Genomic DNA, 19,915 nt, shown 5'->3' on the forward strand with positions numbered 1-19,915 from the left:
GTGCTGCAACATTTCCTTGTTTTATTATACAATAAGCGCTAACACAAGAAATTATCTATGTCTCCATGGACCTCTTACATTATAATTGCGTAGATTTCTGGGCTGATCTTTCAACAGTGGGATTGGATGTTGAATGCTGACCCAGAAAGCACTGACAGGATTCCCACTGCCCGAAAAGGGAGAAGAATGTACACGTTCACTCCCCATCACTTCTTGCTGGCTTGGTGTAAACCGAGTCACTGGAGGGCATAAATGGATTGCACGTTGTAAATACAACTGCTAGACTCACCAATAAGTAGGATGAACTCATTACTCTTTGGTAGGTTAAATGCAAACAGTGAACTCCTCTGCGCCTTGTGAAGTGGAGTGCTGTGGCAATGCAGAAAATATGCAGCGACCGTTGGTGCAGAACAGGAAACATCTCGTACCCACTGGAGGAAAAGTGTCTCTAAAAGTATGAATAAGAAAATGTTCTGTGTTTTTACGTTTTAGGGCCAAAAAGGAGATTATGGACTGTCACCTGGTCAAGCCCCAAAAGGACTAAAAGTATGCATATTGTCCTCTTTCCTTTCATAGAACTACTCAATTATTAGCAGACAGTAATGCAAATTATGTTGGTGTATTGAATTTAACCCAAATTGTCCTTCTAGGGAGAGCCTGGTGTCATGGGCCCCCCTGGACTGCATGGCCAAGATGGACGAAAGGTAGAAAATCTGATTTGTGTCACAAGCTTAAACTGTGTGTTGGTTTGTGTAATTCGACAAGAAAGTAACTGATATCCGTAAGATTTCATTGGCCTTGTCCCATAGGCTATATGTAACAGTTCACATTGTACTTTGTGTGTGTGCCCTTTTTGTTTTACTGTTCTCAAAATGTTTTCCGACATAAATCAGACACTCTGAATGAATGAGCGACTGAATGAGTGGAGTTGTGTATATCGAGGGCCACTAAATCAAACGTACATCCTCTCAACCCTGACACACCCTGAACTGCCTTTGTGGGGGGATATCTGTGAAAGTGTTTAGAAACTCCAGCCAAACATGGATGTTTGAGCTCTTGTTTGGAAAGCAGCCTAACATAACGCAGGCGTCAAGGAGAACACCTGTGATCAGGCTCCCCTGCGGGTCGAAATACTAAAGGTTTGAATGTCTGGGCTTTTACATCATCAGTATCACAGGCCTCCAAAAAGATGAAGGCATTTGAGCAGAGCTAAAGTTTACGGAGTGAAATTTAAGCTTCACATACTTCCTCCAAATGCATGTTATGTCATTCACTCTCTGGAGAACAGTTTTTCTTAAAAGTAGGCCAAGTTATGATTAGTTGTGTGATCTGGTCCTGCACTGGATTGTTAGTCTACATGATTTGACTTTATTACATGTTTACATGTTATGTAATCTGATATGCGTTATCTTGACAAGGAGTAACGGGAAGCAGCAGAGCGTTTTCTCCATGGCCTTGTGCATTTTATCCTGTTATTCACCCCACAGTAATTACACATCTCAAATGAGATGCAATGCAGAGTGTGCAAATAACATAGTACTCTGCAACTGACTGACTTTGTTTTTCCATATTGTTTAAGACAATATGAATATTTTTCATTTTGGTGGAGTATTGTAAAACATAATACCTGCTTCCATTAACGAATAAAGCTGGCAGTATTTTGTTATTATCAGAACAGATGCAATGAAAAGACCATAGGCAGCAATGTGGTAGTCTATCTCTCAATTAGGGTTGGGTACTGAAATGCGGTGCGAATAGGGCACCGGTGCCGACGTTAACGGTAGTAACGAGACCGAATAAGAACGAAAATTTTGGTGCCTCATTTCGGTGCCTGACTTAACACTACACTCGACAGCAGGTAACGTTAGCCTACCTTTAGCTAGCAGCTGGATTAAACACGGTTAAAATGCTGACAGCTAACGTTAAACAGGGTAAAGTGTGACTGTATTTCCCTGTCCCCGGACCTAACAGTCTGCTCTGCAGCTGCCGTTGTCGGAAAAACAACACAGACGATGCGTTCACTTGAAACAGGTAGCCTTGTGGTGCATTCAGAGTTATTGTAAAATACCCTTTTCCCATCTGGTGGTTGTTTTTGTTGTTCAACAGCAATTTACTGGTGAAATAAGTTCTTGTTATGTTATAGTTATTACATTATTATTAAATCTTTGATTTTGACCATATGGCCGTAGCAATAAACAAGCTGTTCTTTAATGTTGCTGACTGTTGTTTTTTTCTCTTTTTTGTTTTTTTTACTTTATTAAAAAGTATCGGTTCAGGCACCGTTTAGGCACCGGCACCGTTTTAACAGTATTGCTTTAGCACCGGTATCAGAAAAAACCGAAACGATACCCAAACCTACTCTCAATACTTCCCAACTTCGTTACCCTGCTTGTGGTATCAGAGATGGGAAGTAACAAAGTGCAAATACTTTGTTACTGTACTCAAGTAGATTTTTCAGATTTCATTTCCTTCGTGGCAAATCATTGCGGCTTGATAGCGGTAACGTTAGCACATAGTAGTATTGAAAATGAAGAAAACTGAGATCCCAGAGATTCGGCAGACAAGCAGCAAGACATTCCCAGTCATCCTTGGTCTTATCTGAGAGAGATGTTTGAGGTAGTAGGCATCAAGAATGACTCCTGGATCTGTGAATTCTCACAGAATCACAATTGAATTCATATCTTGCTACTCAGTCAGAATCTTATTAACCTGGAGTCCCAGTCTCTGTCACAGTAATCATATATGTGACATCCATTTAAAATGTAGGAAATAGCATATAAAGAGGTTTTTTTCCATGTCCACTGAAGTTTGTCAGCTTGCACTCTATTAACATTTGTGTGGTCCAGGTAGCTTTGCATAAAAAATGGTTGTCATTGGCATGGCTACTTTAACTTTTATACTTTAAGTAATTTTCCAAGCCTGTACTTTGTTTCTTTTACTTGAGTAAATAAGTTAAATCAGTACTTCTACTTTTACCTGAGTATTTTTTAACACAATTATCTGTACTTCTACTTGAGTACGGGAAGTGAGTACTTTTGCCATCTTTGTGTGGCATTAAACCCAGTGGTTCCTACTGAAGATGGAAAACATTAAAACAGCTCACAGATACTTTATATATTTTCTTAATAACTTAATAACTTTATATTTTTTTAAAGGGCTCAAACATTTCTCAAACAGGAGTAAATAGTGCACACACTTGATGATGTAGTGAGTATTCACAGCAGCAGGATGGTGGTGGTAATTACTCAAAGTGTTCTATGTTCATCTTAACAATGGAACATGTTCTTCAGTGTAACATATGGCTCATCAACGTTATTCCTAGCTCCATGATACCTTGCATGAACTATAACTTTGGGATATTTCTTTCACTTCCTGCAAGAGTTAGCTGTATGCTACAAGGTTTTTTCTTTTTCTCAGAACTTTTAGGGAAACACAACTTGCCACAACTTATACAGGATAATGTGCCTTCTACTGAAAACACCATTGTTTATACGGTTAGTGAACACTGGGGGGGCTAGAGTGCATAGTGAGGAGACACGTGAATGTTATGTGCGTAGATGAAGAAATGGTACGTGCAGAGAAGGGAAGAAGAATAAAGTTGGAAGTAGCGTGATACATGTCTCTCTGCTCGTACTTAAAATACTTTTACAAAACACCACAACCACGTTGTGGTAAGATGAGAAACTTAGTTAACATTAGTTTACTCCTTGGTCACAGGTCAGGGGCCGAGAAGATGTATTCGTCCTACTCCTTCACTAAACCTGTCCTGTGGTCAATGCATGTGTTGCTAGAGATTCAGGGAGTCTGGGCTGCTTCATGATAAGGGAATGTTGTGTTCCAGGACCGTCTCCTTTCGAATATGGCGCCATTAATATCTTTGCATAACCCAAACCTGACATATGTTCAGGATGAGATGAATGCGTCTTGGAGATGGAGAGTGCCTCAGAGTTAGGATGGCACTACACAACACCACATTGTTGTTAAACTGTGCTGCTTATCCTTAGTCTCCTCGATCAAGATTTCATTAAATGCTTCTGTGTAAGTCATCCAAGTCTATTTTCCCTCCTGTAATTAACAGCACAAATCTAGCAGAATGTTTTCTAGCTGTCTTTAGCTATGGCTGATTCTAATAAATAGCAGGCCTCACAAAATCGTCCACAACAACTCTGCCATCTTTGCTATCAATTACCTGCCAACACTGGAGAGGGCAACAATGTGCGCAGTTAATTGCCATGTAAGCTTTTTTTTTTTTTACAAATTCAGCATTACCCCAGATTTATCTTGTTAGCACGGGGGGAAAACCTCATAAACAGCACTTACACCATTGTGGGACACAACAACTCTCCACTGAAACCCAAAAGGTATGAAATTCATTAAGGCTTATCAGCTTTTCAAGCAGGGGGACCCACTCTACTTACTTTGTGGCAGGGAATCTCCAAGATTTAGATAGGAATTGAATTAATATGGTGTTCAAATAAATGTAAATTGAATTGCAGGTTACAGACAAGCTTTGCAAAGGGAATCACTGCTGAGTTTTCTGTCTGAGAGTGCAGCACCATCTGTTTAGAAAAATAAAAGCTTGTTGAAAGAAATCCTCAGGCAGCTTCTTTTTTTTATTATGCTCTGCAGTTTGTCATCACACTACTCATTTTGCAGTCTGCTGTCAGAATTATGATGAAGAAGATGAGAGATGAGAAACAAAAACTGTGCGTCAGTACAGTAAGGTGTCAAAGTAAGGTCAGGTTTTGAATGCCAGAAGAATGCTAATTAGAAAACAACTGTTACACACAATGTGAGAAAACCTTTTGTAAGCAACTTTGTTTCTTAGACTAATACACATATACACACTCCTGTCCTCATTTGAGACACAATAGCTAGAGTGTTATAATGCGTTGGCGGGAGCTCTTAAAATCTATTATGCAATTGGACAGCGCTTACTGTGAAAAACCATCTGGTGCTCTCAAGGATCCTCCATTCAGTGTAATAATGGGGAGGACTCCAGCTCGAAAGAGGAAGACCTCTTCTCGCCTTGTGAGTCATGGAACGTGGAGTCATGGGAAAAAGCTGAAATTCTTCCTGCTGATTTATGGAAATTGAGAATCTTTGCTGGGCGTGGACCAGCCTCCTGGCTGAGGTCAAGTGGTTAACAAATCCCTTTTCTGTTCTGATAATCAGTTCAGGTGGGATTCTATCCCTCTGATCAGGTCTGTGTTAACCTAAAAGACACTCGGATCCCCAGAAGTAACTGCTTACAGCCATACAAAGTATTAAAGGCAGTTTGTATCCAGCTAATAAAAGCAAGGCAATCAGCTTGGCTCTTCTGAAAGCCACCAGACACCTCATTGCTTGCAGCTGTTCTTAACTCACTGGCACTGGAAGCCAAAACTCCTTACAGTGCACTTTTATATTCAAATTACACCGAAATTCCATAATCTGCCACAGATGGAGCTCGAGGTTCCTTCTCTTGCCTGCTCTTGTCCAACCAGCCAGTAAAACCATGACCTGCCGCAGCTTTATGGACCCTCTTTGCTGAGTTTTGTGCTCAGTCCTTGGCCCGCTGCCAGAGAAAGCCTTTCTCACTGTGGGAAATGTGTAGAGATGTAATGGGGAGGTTGCCTGGGAGTCAGTCAACGGTCTGCACTGTAAAGTAAGAAGAGGCTGGTGTTTATGTGTGTGTTTGTGTGTGTGTGTTTGTGTGTGTGTGTGTGTGTGTGTGTGTGTGTGTATGTGTGTGTGCGCGTGTCAAAACCACAACACCACAGCCAGCTCTGATCATGGCACACTGGAACAGCGCTCAACTTTTTATTAGCTGTGCAGCCCTCAAGATTTTTTCCTGACCTGCGCCTCAGCTTTGTATAATAACATTCTCGTACTGTACCTAAATTTGCTGAGTCTGATTTATCCAAGAAAGGAGTGTGGAGCTTGCCAGGTGGGAGTAGCTTTTTGTGTAATAATAAAAATAAAAATCTATGGAAAGAACAACATTTTTTTTGTGCCAATGAAAGTCTGTTACTTATTCTGTAAGCAGGGGCGATACTGCTGCTGCTGCTGCACTTTGCTGGTTGGCTGCAGGGTTGATCTGGTTTGAGTTACAGTACACTAATTTAAACTGTTTGCTCTTCATAAAGAGGAAGAACTAATGAAGAATGTGATCCTTTGTCCATATATACAATGCACGCAAGCACGCACGCACGCACGCACGCACACATTTATTTTTGTTTTACTTTTACTGTACTCCGCTGTATTGGCCTCGCTGGAACGCTCAGCCACATTCTTTTGTCTTTTTGTGGCTGCAGTGCTTTGGCTCCTGCCGGAGACTCCTCTACTCCCAAAAGTACTGTCAGATATTTCCAACTTGAAGCACAGTGCTGTCTGTCAGTAGATAAACAGACAAGTAATCATCAATAAAGAGTTTGACAGAACTGAAGTATAAAAGGGTCTGATAGAATTACTGTGGCCGATAGACCAGCATCTGGCTTCACTCCGCGTCCAAAATCTGCAGGAGATGTGACAGAGAATTTTAATCTTAAAAAATAGTTGCCTTTCAAAGTTTGTTGATTTCTTTCTTTCTTTGTCATGACTTTTTATTGGACTCAGGAACAAGGTCTGGCCATTTGTAAAAGATTAGTTTCTCTCTTAGAAGAGTGGTTTTTGTCTCTGTTACATACTTCTGAGAATGCACAAGCTTAGCTTCCTGCTAGGGCTGCTCTATTATGGAAATAAAACATAGTCAGGATTATTTTGGTCAATATTGAAATCATGTGTATTTAACACGATTTCTCATTGTCTTTTGGAAGGATGTTGCATTTATTAAACTTAAAAAAGGTGAAACAGTTAAACATATCAACAGTGAAAACACCTTGTACTGTGACATTTCTCTTCAGGCTTTTGCCATTTGAGCCTTTTTTTTCATTCAGAACACAAGACAAAATAAGAGTTTACTTGCAAAACGTAATGTGTAAAATAAAAGTTTTTTCCCCGATTATTCGTGTTTGTCATCATCAGGAGCCGAAATCGTAATCACGATTAAAATTTCGATTAATTCCACAGCCCTACTTCCTGCTGATAGTTTAATGATCAGTTCTCACATCATGATGACATCAGAGTCCTCAGTCTCAGTTGATTGGTTTGTAGCTGTGGGATAGTTGTGATATATTTTCTGAAATGTTCCAATGGCATGTTATGAATGTACTCTTCTGAGTTAAGTTGATACATGGGACCAATATTAGCCTTTTGATCAACATGGGACGTCAGGCTGCCAGTATGATTTTACTTCAGAGCTTCAGGCATGTCAGTCTCACTCTGCCTCAGCCTCTCAACCGTGCCTGACCCATGGTGGGTCCATCATTATGAGCTCATGTTGTGCAGCCAAATGATTTTCAAACCTAATTTTAAATTCTGATCAAGAGTTCAACATTCCCAAAGCCAACGAACATGTCGGCTCCATTAAATATATGTCAGATGATTCACAGGGCATTAACAGTTTAAAAGAGCACCAGCCCATGTTTAAAGGAATAGTTAAACATTTTGGGAAATATTTGCTTTCTTGCCGAGAGTTAGATCGATAACACTCTGTACAGTAAATATGAACCTACAGTCGGAGATGGTTAGCATTAAGAATGGGAACAGGAAACATTGGAAACAATCTTAAGTTTTTGCATGGACAAAACAAACCAGTCATAATAAGGTACTGGTACTTTTTAAAACATGGACAGAGCCAGCTAGCTATGTTTCCAGTCTATGTGCTAAACTAAACTACCACCCCCCCGCCCCCCAGATGCATGTATTTTCTGTTTCCTTTGCTACTCAGATCTTTGCATGGTAAAATAAGACAGCTAGCTAGACTATCTGTCCAATCTGAATTTTCTTTCGCACAACTATTTAGCAGCGGCTCTGTGCAGAGTTTAGCACCGCCCATGACAATTCTGATTGGTTTAAAGAAATGCCATTAAACCAGAGCACGTTTTCCTCCCATCCCCGAATGCTATGTGGAGTAGCCAGACTCTCCTTCAGCGTGCTTTGGAGGAGGGTCTAGCAAAGCGAGACTACCCCAATCCTGATAAAAGTTTTTACAATTTGTTGGATTCCCATTCTTCATCATTGTCAATCAGGCCTGCATAAACTCAGTAAAGTAGGCTGTAAACCCTGCTTTACATCAATTCTACCAAATTTCTCTCAGGACGTTTGCATAGAGAGATTTTAATCCTCATTTGTACACTGTGGCTGCAGGCTTGAGAGTGTAGTCAGTCAGTATGGCTCTCTTCATGGTGACTTGTTTGTTTACACTGATACTCTTTTTTAAAACTTTTTTTCATTGGCCTCTGACCGCCTCTGGTTTACTTGTTCTGCTACCGACGGGTCAACACAGTTTGTGGTTAATGACTTCACACTTGAGGGGAATAGACGATGTTCTTTCCTCATAGACAACTGCACATGACTCTATCTACTCTACTGTAGGCCTTGATTGTGAAAAGATTAATACATTTTGTAACCAGCTGGCATGCTCATTTGAGACCACAGGGCATGAACGTGACCATTAATTACCCTGTTGGGTTTCACTTGTTTCTGTATAATTGGTTTACTGGTTTAATTAATGCAAGATTGTTCTAAATTGTTTTGTCACAGTGCATTGGTGGCAAGGATTAGACAAACGACCAAGCAGTTGTGCTGCAACAGTAGATACAAATGGCATTGGTCTTGTGTAGAAATCGTAAAGAAATGTTTTATTCAGGGTTAACCAGCCAATGTTGCCGATAAGTGGTCTAGTAGTTTCACAGCTATTAAGTATGTCTTTGTGAACCCTTTTAAACTAAACCTTCAGGGTCTTTATTAATTTATTTTATTTTATAAGGAAACAAAGTCAGTTCCTCTCTAAGGCATTTGAAAATAACACAATGTCAGACTCTGTGGTGTTGACCGAGATGCTCTTGAACACAATGTAATAAACTTTCCAACAACAAAAATTAGATGGAGTTTGACCATTGATTTAACACACTCTTAACATGTTGTTTCTCTTTCAACAGGGACAAAAAGGCCATCCTGGTCCTTCTGGTCTCCCAGGTGAACCTGTGAGTACTTGTACACTATGTAGAATGTCTCTCTCAATATCCTCACCAGTTTACCAAGTTGTAATGTAGCTCCCCTTTGGGCTACTCAGTAATAGACACATCAGTAATTCCAATGTTTCTAATTGTAGCGCCCCCTTAGGTCAATACATATCACGGGAAAGTGCTAGAATGCAATAATAAATAACAATTTCTAATACATACAGTAAACTCTGAGATAAGATGCATCATTGCCCCTTTTTTAAAATTTGATCAACAGGATGTGAGTTGAGAGTGTGAATTTTATTGAGATGTAAAAAAACAATCAACCAAAGAGGAGTTTCTGAACAGCGGGAGAGGCATCTGAAAACAACTAAAATGTGATTTCTCTGGTTTCACAGACACAATCCCTCCTCCGTCTCTTTGAAGTGTTATCATGCTGACTAAATCCACTGCATGCTGTTTGTCTGTCTGCTGGCCGCACTGTTAGCTGTATGTCAATGTATGTTTACCTATCGAATAGAAGAGCCAAGAGTCTCCAGAGACAGTTCCCATAACACTCCAGCAAGTCTTTCCATTTATAGTTACAAAACAGGAGAACATATTAATACAGACACATCGGGACGTTACAAAAAGAAGTGTGGAGTGGTGGGGGATTGGTTCGAGAGAAGAGCCATGAGTTGTTCGGGAATCTTGGCGGGAAAAGAGAAGGAAAGATTTTTGGCAGAGGTACAAGTAGGCTAAATAGTTTGGACACCCCTAGGTCATTAATTCTCCCTATCTCCCCTCCTCCTGAGTCCAGATCCTGTGTACTATCTTTGAGAAGAATGTGCTGTGTCACAACGGAAAACTAAGAAAACTTTTCCTGTCTCCTCCAGTGCTCTCTCTCTTGAGACGATGCACTCTTTTCTGTGGAAAATGTAATAGCACATGGTTTAACATGCAGAACAGTCAGTTATGATTGGCCTTGAAATGCATTCTAAGCCTTGTTCATTTTTTTTTTAGTAATGTCGGTTTCATTGTTTTTCAAGCTAGTTGAAGATAACGGGTAACACCTTGTGCCAGAAAGACATTACTTCTTGGTTACTAAAGAAACTCCTGAATGACTTTTAATTTAGTGGAACTTGTATATTACTCAAAGGTTTCCTGTGTAGCTTTCTTGTGAACAAACGTTACTCTCCCAACAAAATGCATTGTATGCAACAAAAGTGTTAAATGCATTTTATTTCTCATACATAATTTTAAAAACTACAACCGCACCATATAGTGCACCATATTTACCCTAAAATGTATTGATGAGAGTGACATTCATGGACTATATGGTGCTTTCAAAAACGCTCACAGTGGATACAATTTTCATGGCATGTGCACTACCTTTTCCTAACAATCCCACAATGCAATGTGTTGCATTTTTTATGGATGCAATTATTGCTCTTATGCAACTCTACACCTGTCAGTGATGATTAAGTGTCCAAATCTAAAAAGTAAATTATTGAGTGTCTGTTATATAGGGAGAAGTGAATGTGTAAACGAGGGTGTGATTTTGGACATGGCCCATGTTCGCGGCGTTTGGCAGTCTTCTTCCCTGCCTTCGACTAGAACATTTCTACGTTTCTTTGCGTGCTACTGCCACCAATTGTCGATCAGTGGAATAGCGTGGTTTGCATGCACAAAACACCCTCTGCAGTCAGCAGGTTTGTGTAAAGCATCACCTCATGCACATACTTGTGTGTCCTTGTACTAGTACAATATAAGATAGGATCAAAACATGTAACTACCTATCAAAAAAGACAAAAAACAACATTTTAAGTTCCCCTTATGGTCAAATGATTTGATGTACTTGGTTATCAGACTTTTAATAAACCAGATAATAATGTGTTTATTTGCCAGGGTCTTGAATTACCTTACTCTCTGGGCTTGTTTTTCAATAATAACCTTCCTGCTGTACAATATTCCTTTTGATGCAACAATGCTTCCATTAGTGCTACAACGTTTACTGCTGCTGCTATGACTACTGTTTCTCTGTGGCCATTTACAAGATTTCTCATATAATTTGTAATAATACATTCACTTTTTGATCTCTCATAACACATAAATTATCGTTTTTTGGCAGAAACACAACTGTCGGCAGTGTATAATGACTGTGATGAACTTTCAGTATACTGTGCAAGCAGCCTATAATTTCTTGCATGCCTTCACTAACTAATCCCGTTTTACTCTCCCCATACATGTAGAATTTAACATTCCTCCCGGGGGGATGCATTTGGTTTGGTCTCACCACAAGGAAGGAATGACTCATGTATTATACTTTACGTTGATGAGGATAATCATATTAAGACAAAACTGTGCTCACAGTAGTCTTGCTGTAACAGCATGTGGCTCGACTACATTATAACAGCACTTACTGTTGAATTAATGAAATGGTTTGAGTGGTAATGTCTATAGTGGCGCCTTCTTCTTTAGGCAACACTGACTCGACTAAACAAAAGGTCTTTATTGAAAAGCTGAGAGATGTAAATTCCTCTGTAGGACCAATTGGCTGTTGTTTATTACTTCATAAATAAACGGCTTCATGAATAAAGGGCTTGTTTTCCATTTTGATCAGTCTTTCTTAGCTTATAATCATTACAATCAGTGAGGCTCCAATAGAAACCATGTGTGCATAAAAGAAACCTTATTTCCTATATAATACAGCTTGCCTCCCTCCATCCTTCAATGCTTTTTCCCTTCCTTTTCCTTCTTTAGTCCCTTTAGTGCTGATTTCTCTTCTGTCTCTCTCTCTCCACAGGGTAAACGGGGAGATGATGGAAGCCCTGGGGCCAAAGGCTATCCTGGCAGGCAGGTGCAGTAAATCTAGTGTTGCTGTGCTGGTTGAGCAGGGCCACACACACACACAGACACAGACACAGACACACACGCACACACACACACACACACACACACCCATACACACACACACAGACACACACACACACACACGCACACGCACACACACACACACACAGACACACACACACACACACACACACACACACACACACGCAGAAGAAGATAAAATAATAAATGGAGGCTAGGCTATCATCTCTATTATGAATTCAGCTTTTTGAAAATATTATGGCCTTTTAATAAATCAAATTACAGCTAGTAAGTTTTGCTCACTGTCAGAATGATGAATAAAACGGGATATATTGGTGAAACACCCAATCCTTGTATGTTTTCTGTACCTACAAAATAATCAAATTTAAAGATATCGGATGCCGGCAAAGAACCTCGGCCATCGGCATCTCAGTGTCAGCCTCAAAGAATCAAATTTGGTCAATCCAAATAAAAAGTTTGTTGCAGCTGAATGAAAGGAAAAAGGCTCTAAGCTGTTGAGAAGCACCTGTGGTTGAATTTAAGCGACGGATGCCTCCGGTCTAGCGAGGAAATAAAATGTCCAAAGGTTTCCATTGTAAGCACTGCTCTGAAGACAGAAAAGGTAATAAAAGTGTGACGAATGCCACAGGTTTCCGGCTACAAATAAGCTTCCTCTGTCCTGCCAAACAGTGAGCGTCATTCCTTGCTCCACTTCTAGGAATAGTGTTTAACTTTAAAGCTGGGGAGCATTAGGGTTTCTCTGCATTTAAAATCGGTTTCCTCTTAGCTTTAAGAAAACTTAAACTGCTGCTTGCTCACATGTCCTTTCCCGAATGTTTGTCAGTGTTTGCCTCTGTGCTTTTGCGCACTTACTATGTATGAACTCTGATCTCTATAGACACTTGGTTGTGTGTGATGGATTAGGTTTTAGCACCCCCTACCATCTGTGGGCTGTGAATCACCACTGCTGTATGTTTATGTCAAGGCGTTGTACTTTGCTGTGGGGTGTTCTTCTGAGCTGAGAGTTGATCTTTAAAGTTGCGGGGGAAGATTTTCTGCGCTGGCGGATTTGTGTCTCTGAGAAATGAATGTGAATGCTGCTTTCAGTTTTGACACCACAAATGCAAACATCTGGATGAATGTGCTTATCATGAAGTAGTGAGATTTTTTTTCTTAGTATTTCCACTTAAGTACTACTTTGACAGCAACACAAATAAAGTTCTGCCACTGTTTGTAACCACAGAAATTTGTTTTGTCATGTATTACATTTAGGGTTTACCTGGGCCTGTAGGGACAATGGGGCCAAAAGGAGTCAGGGTAAGTAGATGTTGGAAAAATTACAGCTTTGGCATGGATTTGTGTTATTAAACTCTTTAAGGCAGTATGTTTGGTAATAAAAAGGTGCTTTGAAAGTAAATACTGTATATATATCACTGTAAGGCCTAAAGTCTTAAAGCACCCTCAGAATTAATTTCTCTGTTTACCTGTATTTCATGTTCTTGTCATGCACCCTAACTCACCTTCCACTGAAGGCCACAGGGGAGAGAGGCATGGCTCTCCTAGTAGTAAAGCTTCTGAACTTTCACTTTCTTAAACGAACTGTGAAATGCCTGCTAAATGAATTACCTAACCAGTGTGGGTACATCAAAAGGCCAATGTCATAAACGCCACTCTCCTGCCCTTGTTAACTCCACGATGATAACGACATATGGTTTTGTTAGTATATTTAAAGTACTGTAAGAGCAATTAACTCTGGCTTTCTTTAAATCCCTTCCGTGCTTGCTGTGCTTGTTTATGTTAGGCAAATATCCATAAAACTATATTGCTCTCCTGTCAAGCATAACCATAATCAGTTTGAATGTCAGCTTCTCGTTAAATGTCATTGTAATTTGTGTTTCTGCCCTGTTTGCCACTTTTTCCTCTTCTTCCATTGAGCAGGTTTAGCAGCGAGTTCTTCAGAGATCCCTGATGTGAGGGTATGTGCCCTTGGACTACATCGTGGAAGCCAGCACCATGCAGTCCATGGGCATATACACTTGCCTCAAGGCTTGGCTCTACAAGACCACTCCACCGTAGCAAAAAGCCTGTGGTGCTGTAACAGAAGAAAGCATCACAGCTGAAGTCTTTGTAGATATTTTTAGACTTGTTAGTGTTGTTGACATCAAACCGTTCTTCACAATGTCCATCATCTCTGTAAAGTCTCATTGTCCACCTTCTTTTGCTTTTCTATCTATCTTTGCTTTATCTGTTCCTCCACTCCATCTTTTATTCATCTCTCTAGGGTCACATTGGCATCCCTGGGCTTTTTGGCCTTCCTGGTCCTGATGGAGAGAGAGTGAGTATTAGTGGCTGTGAGAAAAAAATGCCTACTGGGTTGCATTATATGACTGCCCATGGACCGAAATGATAAAATAGTAATAGTAATAGATTTTATTGTTGAAGGAGTGCAGGAACGCTTAACCAAATCACTATTATAAGCCCAGAGTAGCACAGGCTCCTTCATATTGTATTGGATTGAGCCTAGGGCCAATAACAACCTACACCCCAACCTCTCCTACTGTCTTGGATAAGGTCAGAATGTAGGAGGTGGATTTAAATTTATTTTAAATCAACCAAGACTCAGATTCCCATTAACCCCCAGAGCTGTGGATCAAAACAGTGGCACCAAATGTCTCGGGAATTTTGATATCTGCTTTTAATTGTTTTTAGCTACTTTAGCCAAGTGAGGTTATGCCACTGTTGGCCCTTCAGCGTGTAAGTGAGTGATACAACACTTTAAATAGAACATGTCACAAAGATTGGGATTGATACTTGATACTTACAGCATGGTCCTGAGAGGATGAATATCATCTGCTTTTCGCTATAACAGGATGACTGAATTCTGTCAGCCTGTGCTTTGAGATGAATGCTGACATGGCATGCTAAAAAGCTAACATGCTAAGGTTTCATTTAGCAAATTAGCATGCTAATGTAGCATTCAGCTCAAAGCTCAGCTAAGCTGAAGTGCAGCTGAGGATGACAAAGTACACTTCAGTCTGAAAGTTGAGCCACAATGTAGAACTTGAACCTGAACCTGACAAGCTGAGTCTGATTTGTCCTAAAATGACCATCCTACAGAAGATAAACTATTATGATTTAGTTGATCAAACAAAGGAGCATTTAGTAGCTGATCTTTCGACCATATGGCATAATCTTCATCAGCAGATGACATTTGCTAATTGTGATGGAATTGTAGATTTCCATTTTAGGACTTTAAGGACCTTTCATCCATTTTTTCGATGAAGATTATATTATTGAAAGCTCAAGAACACATATTACCTGTAAATGGACCTGCTGTTGCCAAGCTCTTGAACTTTGAAGCTCAATATTTCTATTTTTCAACATGTGATAATGATCTGAGAATAGAACATTTGTTTCTCCATTTTTGGTCCATACAACAATTTTGTTTTCTGTTGTGTAAGGAGCATCATAGCCTCACAGGGCTTCTAGTGTAGCTAATGGCATAGCCTTATCATCGTCTGTGTTTTTGCATTATGCACTTTTATCTCCTTTAGCTCCTTATCCATTTTTCTCTCTCTGTCTCTCAACTCTTGTTTTCTTTCCTGTTTCCAGGGAATTCCTGGCGTTCATGGGAAGAAGGGCAAGATGGGTAGGCCGGTAAAGTTTTCTCTCAACATACTTCTCAGAGAACATTTTTAATGCAGCCTCGTGAAAGTGAGGGTGTTTGTGTTGATCTATGGGCTATTACTGTAGTGCAGAGCTAATTTAAAGTGCATTACTCTGACAGAGACTCTAGTTCAGTGTGAAGCCCCTCCTGGCTTTAGTCGTAAATCTGCTAAAAAAAGTTCCGGCAACTTCCACACTGGCACAGTGATGCTAGGGATTACTATAGGGATTGTTATAAGGGGAGAATATGCACCATACATCGTGTAACTGAATGTGTTGGAAACACAAATGTTCATGTGTCAGCAGATTGTATTTAAATTCTCACTTAGATCCCTTTTTACAATCAAAAAATCCTGGCCCAATGTTAGTCAGTGACTCGTCATCTATACATCTTTTATGATTAATTTTCTCTGGCTGAAGTTGATTAGTAAAAATTGTATGTTTAAGAGTGTGCTTATTACTGTGCTTGTTTCATGTGACTGATATAATAATGTGATGTCTCAGTTGTGGGTTTGGATCTCTGGAGTCTCTATCCACAGATCAGGGAAGTCTATCGTCATTGGCGCCTGGAAGTAAATTTCCCATCCTTCCAGGCTTACATGGAAAATAGTAATACTGCAAATAACCACTTGTGTAAATCTTCTATTTTCCCAGGCCTAGTCTGGTTGTAATGCGTTTTTTTGTTGAAAATATTATTTAGCAGAAGCGGTCAGTGACATAAACTGAGACCAAAAAATATGCTCATAATAGCCAAGTCATGAGCAAGCCATTTCCCATCCTCTGTGGTAAAAAGTGAGGTCAGTCACTTTACGCAAGGAGTTTTTTCAGTCCTGAGTCAGCAGTAATGCTGTTTAGCAAAATCTGGAAAGACACACAAGAGAAGGAGTTTGCATGTTTGATCCACATGTCCCAAAGCCCAAAACAACACGAGCCACAAAAAGCTGAGACTGTTTGTATTTTATGGTGTTTAACAGCTCCCTTCCTCCTGTTTTATTCTTATGGATTGAAAATGGGAAAGTGGTCTTTCAAACTTTTTTATCTAATAAATGCCATAGTTTGTACAAAACACAATGACATGATTTCCATCGGGCCCATCACATAATGAAAAGTGTTTCGCCAGCCACGCTGAAAGTTGTTGAGAACAAAGACTTGCATGTGTTTCTGATGAATCCAATTATTGACATTTTTGGAAAGAGGCAAATTTTTCCAAATTTTTTTGTGGGCTTCATGTTGCACCAATTACTGCTCATTACTTTATCCACATTTGCCTAATGTTCTAAATCAGCAGTCTGCCACACAAAAAGTCCTATCACTGCCATCTCTTGAGGTCTTCATACTTTCATTTAATCTTTTTTCTTCTCTGTCTGCAGACAGACAATGAGAGATCTCTGCCATTTCTCATTAATCTAAGCATAGCCTTCTGTAGGCGAGTGCTGAGCCGTGACGTGCGGTTGGTTGCATGTTGACCTTGGCACATTGACAAGCACACGTTGAGCATGTGGCCTCGTCGCTGCATCACGTCTGTTGTTCTCCCTCTATAATGGAATTACGAGCACCAAGGGAAAAAAAAGGACACAGTCATCAGTTTCTGGGCCAAGCAGCTTTATTCGGCCATTTAGGCAAGTCCTGGGGGTTTGGTTCGCGGGCTGCCGAGCACTGCCTGCCAGCGCATGCACAAACAGACACTCGGTCGCTCGGAAACACTCAGCCGTGGAATTTCCTGCCGGTCTCCCAGGAATGAAGCGCTGGGAGCACAATTTAGGGGATTTGCTTGGGCTTTGCTCTGCAAACGTCTGTTTTGGGAAACACTTAGTTGATCCTCTGTGCATGGTGTGCTAACTGGTGTGCTAACTTCACTGACAAACCATGTGATATCCAAATTCCAGTGTTTTGAAGGTATGAACATGATAAAGCCGCTCGATTTCCCCTCTGGTTACATACATGACCGTCCTGTTTGTTTGTGTGCTCAGGGGTTTCCTGGTGACTTTGGAGAGAGGGGACCTCCTGGCCCTGATGGGAACCCAGTAAGTGAAATTATGTAGATTAATGCACAATTTACTAACTCTTGGCACAGTACAAATCTTTAAAAATTACACACAACTGAGATTTCACCAGGTTTCAGATGTAATGTAGCACATGTCATATACAAATGCAGTACAGTGTGCTTTACAAGAAATTAAAAAATTCACTCATGAAGGGAGATGCAAAAGTAGACACATTACACAGTTACAGAGTCGGAGCTTACTTGCACATTGTTTTACAGCACGACTGACTGTGAGGCAGGTCTGTGCAGTCATTCAGTAGCTCACTCACTCATCGTAATCCATACTGATACATATATGAGGGCAGCATCAGCAGTTTCACTTGCCTCTCCTTTACTTTAGTTTGACCCTCACTGCTCATGATTGACAGGGTCAGTGTTAGATTGTGATTGGCTGACCTCTGAAAGCCTCCTCCAGACCTCATTTCCTCTGCCTCCAGAGGGAAGAGGGGGGTGCTCCATTTGGCTGAATTCATCTCTTTTCATTCATAGAGGAATAGAGGAGGCGACAGGAAGGCCACACTGGGCTGAGTGTCATCCATCTGTCCATTGGATGCGTAGCTTGGAGAGGATGTAGGCATGGCATGTGGCTGCGGGGTAGATCATTTGGAACAAGTCGGTCTGTGTGTCAAGTGCCAAGTGCTCACTCACTATGCTAAAATGAGTGGAGAAACACATTACTCAGGATAGTGAGGGAGGAAAACACTAGTAAACAAACAAAATATAGAAACGTTCAAACGTTTGCTATCATGTGTATCCTCCCCCTGCATCTCTACACCTCTGTCTGACTGTGTGCTTGTGTTGCATCTCTTCTTTATCCCTCTTTCTTTGTCCTCTCCCTTCCTCTTAGGGTGAACTGGGATCTCCTGGCCCATGTGGAGTCCCTGGTCTTATCGTGAGTGTTCTTGTGTCCTTCTCACTGATTTTATAACTTTATGTTTTGTGATTTTAAACACTTTGGTACCTTGTTGTTTTATACATATATTGTGTTTTCTTTCTCTTTAGGTCCCTCTTTATATCTATTATATAAAAGCATTTGATTCCTTACTCACTATTCTTATATCTCTTCCACATCTTTCTGTTGAGCCATTTAGCTCAGAAAGTATGTGTATGTGTTTGTTGTGCATTATGAGCATCGGTCCTTAAGACTTAAGTATTCTGGACATTCAGCGTTGTAAGTACTGTATGTGTTTTGTGTGTGTTGATGTGTGCAGGGAGACATGGGCCCTGTCGGAATAATGGGCTTACCAGGAGCGCCAGGACTCAAGGTAAATTATGCGGTTTTATACAAATGTCTGTCTGGTTTTGGTATGGATCCATCATAAATAGGGTATATTTTGGCAATTTGATTGGTTAACCAGAATTTCTCCAAGTAGCTGTTGAGCTCACTTTGACGAGACAAAGTGAAGAGTGGTTGGTGATTAAAATGTTCCACGGCCTGAATGTGTAAACCTTAGTGAACAGGGAAACGCCAGGACTGCTCATTAATCATGTTGAATCGTTAATCATGTTTTCTTTTGTTTTCTTTTTTAAATTGTGCTTCCAAGGGAGTACCTGGAAACCCAGGGGAACCAGGACTGAAAGGTGATAAGGTGATCTGCATACGTCTTTCTCACTACTAACCTACTATATACAAGAATGCTATAGACGACAAATCACAAAATTTGTATTTCTGACTCCTGAGAAAGCTAACAGATAATACAAAGCTATTATGCCAACTTGTGTAACCAAGCACTCCTGTGGAGCATGTTGAATGAATTTTTGAATTTTTTTTCATGTTGCTTTGTGTTTTCTCAGGGGGATGTTGGCTTACCAGGAGAGCCAGGGGAGTGTGGATTCCAAGGGGACAAGGTAAGTGTATGTTTGTTTGTGCTCAGGTGGCACGATGGGCCATCCAGAAATAATAGGATCAGTTGTTTAATGCATGGCTTCTCCTATCTTCACGTCAAAGTGTCCTTTAGCATGGCATCTCCACCACCATCGATGTGTTTGTGTGTATTGGTTAATGAATGGAAACCGCCTTGTTCTGATCTCTAAAAGCGCTAAGGAAGTGCAGTCCATTTACCATTTCTTTGAATCCTATCATAGAAATGTAGTTGGTGTGTTTCTGTATCCAAGCAGCATTACATTTGTCCTACTTGTCTTGTTGACTTGTTAACAATGAGCTGGCTTTTATTTTACAGGGTACGCGTGGCTCACCTGGGTTGCCGGGTCCTTGTGGAAAACCTGGGCCACAGGTATTTTCTATCTCACATTCAAGAAAAGTTCTGGCATGGAAATCACATACAAAAATGCATGTACATCCCAC

The 19,915-nt window shown here is 40.5% G+C and overlaps 1 protein-coding gene across 2 annotated transcripts in view; it reads left to right on the forward strand.

The window, feature by feature from the left end:
• col27a1b (collagen, type XXVII, alpha 1b) overlaps window positions 1-19,915 on the forward strand; it is a 69,544-nt gene that overhangs the window by 21,447 nt on the left and 28,182 nt on the right. For both annotated transcript variants that reach the window (XM_039802101.1, XM_039802100.1), the window contains exons 6-18: window positions 493-546; window positions 651-704; window positions 9,024-9,068; window positions 11,833-11,886; window positions 13,173-13,217; window positions 14,182-14,235; window positions 15,513-15,557; window positions 17,537-17,590; window positions 18,458-18,502; window positions 18,822-18,875; window positions 19,155-19,199; window positions 19,405-19,458; window positions 19,791-19,844. In XM_039802101.1, the coding sequence (XP_039658035.1) occupies window positions 493-546; window positions 651-704; window positions 9,024-9,068; window positions 11,833-11,886; window positions 13,173-13,217; window positions 14,182-14,235; window positions 15,513-15,557; window positions 17,537-17,590; window positions 18,458-18,502; window positions 18,822-18,875; window positions 19,155-19,199; window positions 19,405-19,458; window positions 19,791-19,844 (657 nt within the window). The remainder of the gene's footprint in view (window positions 1-492; window positions 547-650; window positions 705-9,023; window positions 9,069-11,832; window positions 11,887-13,172; window positions 13,218-14,181; window positions 14,236-15,512; window positions 15,558-17,536; window positions 17,591-18,457; window positions 18,503-18,821; window positions 18,876-19,154; window positions 19,200-19,404; window positions 19,459-19,790; window positions 19,845-19,915) is intronic.

The sequence above is a fragment of the Perca fluviatilis genome, chromosome 6, assembly GCF_010015445.1.
Source record: "Perca fluviatilis chromosome 6, GENO_Pfluv_1.0, whole genome shotgun sequence".
In the NCBI taxonomy this organism is placed as follows: Eukaryota; Metazoa; Chordata; class Actinopteri; order Perciformes; family Percidae; genus Perca; species Perca fluviatilis.